This window comes from Myotis brandtii, unplaced genomic scaffold (assembly GCF_000412655.1).
Source record: "Myotis brandtii unplaced genomic scaffold, ASM41265v1 scaffold344, whole genome shotgun sequence".
Taxonomy (NCBI): domain Eukaryota; kingdom Metazoa; phylum Chordata; class Mammalia; order Chiroptera; family Vespertilionidae; genus Myotis; species Myotis brandtii.
The window spans coordinates 5385955-5392006 of NW_005363247.1; the positions used below are offsets into that span (position 1 = coordinate 5385955).

General features: G+C 45.2%; 1 protein-coding gene across 1 annotated transcript in view; it reads left to right on the top strand.

Moving 5' to 3' along the window:
* NR2F1 (nuclear receptor subfamily 2, group F, member 1) overlaps window positions 1-5681 on the top strand; it is a 9186-nt gene extending 3505 nt beyond the window's left edge. The window contains exons 3-4 of the mRNA XM_005871538.2: window positions 1049-1059; window positions 4095-5681. Of these exons, the coding sequence (XP_005871600.1) occupies window positions 1049-1059; window positions 4095-4927 (844 nt within the window). The 3' untranslated portion in view covers window positions 4928-5681. The remainder of the gene's footprint in view (window positions 1-1048; window positions 1060-4094) is intronic.
* Window positions 5682-6052: the final 371 nt, after the last annotated feature.

Here is a 6052-nt window from a genome sequence, read left to right on the forward strand (position 1 = left end):
GGAAGGAAAGAACGTGGGAATGCGGCTTTCTCCTCTGTGTGGCACGCTCCCTGGATGAGTTTCCTGATAGAGAGGCGCGCGCACACATACATATACACACACACAGGTGGAAAGAGAAGAATACGCACAAGTAAATCATAAATAATCCCGTTTTATTGCTGCCTGATTTTCCCTTATCGGAAACCATTCATGTTTGCAGTTGCTGAGGTTATTGAGGGTCGTAAAAAACGGATTCGATCTAAACAAGAAAGATAAAAACAAAAGCAAGACTGTAGAATCCAGAAGTGCGGTAGGCTCCCCGCCCCGGAGGTAAATCTCATCGCCATGCAAAACACTTGAACATCGGAAATTTAACAGAGTGCCTTAAAAATATCAAATTAAATGTGGGCGGCGGTAACATGCATGTTAACAATTTCTCTTATGATAGATGGTTCAAATTAACTTCCAGGAAAGTGCATTAACGTTGCCTTTGAAGGCTCTGGTCTGAGCCTCTGAGAACACTGCCCGCCTTTTTTATTATTGTAACCTGCAAGAGGGAACATATAAACACCCGGGACAGCAGGTAATGGGGGAAATATAAACAAAGCCAGAAGGGACGCTGGTGGGGAACAGAGCTGCCCAGACTGGGGCTCAGCCTTGCCCACTGTGAGGAGGGTTAGCTGCAATTTTACCTCCAGGATTGCCACTATTGTTTTTAATTCCTCCATTCAGAGAACAAATAAACTATCCTAATAAATCTAGCCTAGAACCAGGACACCCAAAGGCCAAATTAAAACCATTCTTGAGCAGAGGTGGCGAAACCCCTTTCCCAAGGCCTTGTTGAACAGTAAGCAGTGGTGTAATCTATCAGTATTTCTTGGCTTTCATGCGTGAAGAATCGTATTTACGTTGTATTAAAATGACTCTTAAATTTGCACAATATTGTAATGTAGCAAATGTAGTATTAATATCGATCTGAGCAGCAGATAATTTATTTAGACAAGAGCATCTCATTGGTATGCAGGGTGGCCAGAGCTGTGGACTTGGACTGCCCCCCTTTTACTTTCAGTGCAAATACAGGTCTGCTAGTGGGAGAGGGAGTTATTCTTTGCAAGAGGATAAAGTGAGAACCTTAAAACAAATGGAAGATTTATTGAATAGCCTCCTTGGTGTTTGAATGCGTTTTATCTTAATAAGTCTTCTTGATAGAAACGTGTTTTTCACAAGTGACAAAGAGCCTGGGAAGCAATGACCGGGCTGCGTTAGTGCTGGCAGGCCTGGGCCTGGCTGGCTCTCCGCTCCCCGGCTCTTTAGCCAAATTAATCAGGAAGCAAGCCAGTGTCAGGGAGGCTGGGGTTTTTAAATCTCATCCAGTGAGGTGTCTTGAAGCAGATATGTGACTTGAAGCTGGACAGAGGTCTTCTCAAGAAAGGTCTCCCCTCCCTTGTCCTTGTCCTTCCTAAGGTTCTTTGAACTCCCTTGACTTTTCTGATCCCCTGTCCTTTCCCAGAGAGAGGCGAGGACTGTGCAGGCTGCAGAGTAGACTGTGGAATTATTTAGCTTTTCTTTCAACTTTTCATCCTAAAATATCCCTGTGAAACTTGTTTCTTAAAAAAAAAAAAAGTCCCAAAGAAGTTTCTTCAAGTCTTCAAGGTGCAAGGGGGAGGCAAGAAGTGAACAATAACATTATTTTGCTGGGAAATTGCAAGCAGAGTATCTGAAAATGGAAATAGAGCTGTCAGTAGTAATTCACCCCCCTCTTTCATACAACACATTTCCACTTTTGACTAAACTTGTTTTGATTGCCAGCCAGAAGGGAATTCATGGGAAGCCTTCTCAAAGTCATCCAACTTTTGAGCAAACTTTGAATGATGGAAAAGACAGTTTTAGACATATTGTCCAATGAGGTTTGCTCCGGTTAAGTATTTGAAGCTGGCACAGGGGTTCCCTGTGGTGGTTTTCACATTTGGCCTCCGGATGGTATGCTTAATCCTTAATATTCTGGACAGCATCCAAAGGCTAGGTCATGACCTGAACTTACTTTTTAAAAAAATTCATTAATTCATACACCTAAATATTCCCTCAAATAAATGAGACCTTCCCTGAAAGGAGCCATCTAGTTAACATAAATACAATAAATCCATTTTCAGTACAATAATAACTTTGATTTCTAGTTATGGCAGCTGATTACATCTATATTTCCTGAACACTAAACTCTTCTGAATGCACAACATGAAATACATTCTCTGCACTACAAAGGCTAAGCCGGGAGGGCCTGAACAGTAATGGTTATTTATTTACATAATTTCTTTTCCATATACTGTAGAAGAAATATTGAGGTTTCCCACATTGACACTGCCATATAAAAAGTGAGACATGGATTTTGCACATGCTGACTCCTTTTCTGATCTGGGGTATATATAACTCATGGCGTATAAATATGGACTACATTACACCCCCTGCTCACCTCGCTTTGCTACCACAACCACCCAATCCATCTAAGAGCTCACACCGTCTGTCCACAGTTGGGGGAATCCTGTTGCAGGAATATCCAGAGTGGGGATGACTATCTACACTGGGAAGCCAGGCCCGGACTAGGGCCATAGGGCTTGCCTCCTGGCACCTGGCAGTCCGCTGAGCTACAGGCATTCTGCCTTCAAAGGAGGAAAGATATCAAAGCAGCCAGCACAGGGCCCAAGCAAGACTTTCCTGGGCTTCTCTCCCTTGGAGTGGCCTAGCTGGGAGAAGGGTAGTGACCTTGCACTCTGGGGTCCCTCGTCATAAATATCAGATAAATATTTTACGGACCTGAGGGGATGCCATATGGGTCTTTTTAAAAAATCTGCTGGGGTATCAGTGGGTCCTTTTCATTTTGCATTGTCTGAGGCTGAAAGGGATCCTGACGTATAATGGGCAGATAATGCATGTAAAGCAAGATATATGTAAATATGAGTCTGCATGCATGGTGGCTATTCAGCAGAGCCAGGTTAGCAAGCAGGGCCAAGGGCAGACCTCAGGGTCCCTTCTCTAAGGAGCAAAGCCCCAAAGTGCTCCTGCCCTCGCCCTGCTAGCCATAAAACCTGACTGATTTCCCAAGGCAGGCGGGTGTGGATGCACCCTAGCAGCTGGCTGGAGTAATTAGACATCTGACAGGAACCCAGTCTGGATCTGGGGTCAAAGGACACTTGCCTCAGAAGTTCTTGAATCATCATCACTAGTTTTATTTGTATTTTTGCTCAAGGCCATAGCCTTGTAAATGAAGGTGGTATAATGTTTGTAAACCCCACTTCTTAAAATATGAAGACATAAAGCTCAGAAACCCAGCAGACACAGGTTTCACTTTGAATCATTTGCTGTGTCTTTGTAGGGTCACACTTTCCCATTCACAAATATATAATGTCCTTTTAGGAGCATCACCAGGCATGGATTTCTTCCCAGATCTATATATTAGCAAACTCTGCCTTTGATCTCTAGTCAACCTCCTGACTGGCTAAGGGTTCCTCTGTGATCTTCCTGTTTTTGAAATATTCATTATTAATATAAGAAACAACACAGGCATTTAAACTAGGAAGCCTTCATCTCATTCCGCTGATTCCACCATCCCCTCCATTTGCTTGCCTCCAGTTAGTTGATATAGTATGAACTGCTGTCTTGAAATATTTTTAGGAGACCAAGAGGAGCCTTGGTTGATGTGAAATAAACACACAGGTTTTGAGATGCTGTCCTTGCGTGTAGGTCCGCCCCCCCACCCCGTTGGTCCTGTAAAGGAAGCCTATCTCCCTAAATTCCCCCTCAACTCCCCATCTTCCAGTTTGAAGCAGCAGCAGCTGCTGCTGACTCTAACCCAGCTTTGTGTCTGATCACGAAAGATGTCTCCTTTCTGCAGCCTGGGGTCACTGAGCCACATTCTTCCTGATTATTACACAGTTTACAGAGATGTGACCAATTTTCAATTACTTGATCTAAGGCACAGATAGCAGTGTACACCCTCACCAAGGCGTTGCTGCGGAGTCCTTGCTTGCATGGAGAGTGGATCTCAAATCCTCTCTTGCTAAAGCCTGGGCTTGATCTGATTCCAGGCACTGCCAGCCCATGATTCCTTGCCTGCTCTTAAGTGTTTGTTCACTACACAATCCAGGTGCTCCTTAAGGTTTCTGGTTGGGGTCATTTGTTGGGAGGGGGACTCCACGGAGCCTTTAAGAACTGCCTTCAGGCTGCACATTCAGGGCTCCTGAACACCCAGAAAGCAGGGGGGAGTGGGGCCAAAGTCCTCCCCTTAATGAGCACAGTGGAAGGATGCTCCCCTGCAGGCAGAGGACAGGTTGCTACCACAGCAAACATGGCTCCAGCACCGTACTTACTTAATCCAAAGGTGAACGAGGAAAAACAAAGGGACAAGAGAGGTTGCTGCCTCTGCATGTGTGTGCTTCTCTCTCCAGCTCCCCTAGGCTTGGTGGGGGGTTGGTTTATTTTATTTGTTTTGGGGCTGGTGGAAGAGTGGGGAAGCATGGATGGGTGGATTTCTTTCATTTTCTCTTCTATTTCTTTTTTTCTCCTTTTCTCCTCAAAAGATTATTTTAATGGCCTGTTGTTTGTGCTTTTGCTGTTCACGGACCTAACCATGTGCCCACTCCCCTTGTCTTTCCTTCCTGTGGCTGCTTGGGCAGATGCCTGTGGCCTGTCGGATGCCGCCCACATCGAGAGCCTGCAGGAGAAGTCTCAGTGTGCGCTGGAGGAGTATGTGAGGAGCCAGTACCCTAACCAGCCCAGCCGCTTCGGCAAACTGCTGCTGCGCCTGCCCTCCCTGCGCACAGTGTCCTCCTCAGTCATCGAGCAGCTGTTCTTCGTCCGTTTGGTAGGTAAAACCCCCATCGAAACTCTCATCCGTGATATGTTACTGTCTGGGAGCAGCTTCAACTGGCCTTACATGTCCATCCAGTGTTCCTAATCCTTGGGCACTTCCCACCTGCCCCCACCTCCTTAGAGACTCAGAGGACCTGCGGGGGCCATGGACTCCAAAGCCTGGGGGACCAGGCAACTGATGCGGGGCAGGCTGGGCAGGGGGGAGGAGGGCCGGGAAGGCAGGAGCAGCCCACCCTACAGAAATGCAACCCAAGCTACAATCCAGGAGAAAAAGAGACTCTTTTAGGATCAGATCTGTGAACACATTGGAAAGGAAAGGAAAAGGACCTTGTGTCTGGTGAGAAAAAGAAAACAATCTTTGGAAGAGAGGACCATGAGAATTTTAATAAAACAGAAGGAGACTAATGGACCTTCCAGGATTTATTGTGGACGGATGTGGATATATTCTGTACAGAAAACAACACATGGAAGTGGACTGAATCCTATGTAGAAACACACACGCACCCCCAAACATGGTTATTCATTTTGTAAGATACTAGTCTTTATTTTCATTTTTTGTAAAATTTAAACATCGTATGCACATAAAAAAGGAAACAAGAATTAGGGGAAAATAACATTTTCCAAATAATTATAAAAAATTGTCCTGTGTCTATGTATCTATATCTGTTTTGTATTTTTTTCTGGTTCCAAACCAGATTTCCTGTGATTCTATACTAATAATTTTTGATATAACCCTTTGCTTCTTATAATGAGTGCGATATATGTTGTCAAGGCTGTTCTTCAAGAATTAAAATTGAAGTGAAAATTTAAACAAAAATAAAAGAATTTAGCAAAACCCATGCGTCTGGTTGTTTGACAGATGTCATCAGTGCAAAAGAACACTCCACTTAATCTCCACTCCAATTCTTATTAGAAGGGGGGGGGTTAAGAGGGGGAAACTTTTAAGGTCTATTACCAAGTTGGCTAGATTTATTTCCTAAACCAAGTCACTGCTTGGTTTTGTAAATTCAGAGGGCCAGGCTCTGCGTGGGCCATTGTGGTCCCGGACGACAGGGAGCCTTGGTTGCAAACATCCCATGTGACCTTGTGGGTGGTGGTGGTGGGCTGCTAGAGGGCCTGCGTGCAGCTGGGCCTCAGGCTGGCAAACCTGGTCATATGGCTGGTCCAGGCTCAGGCACCACTTGCTTCCGGGACTGCATGTGGGTCTTGC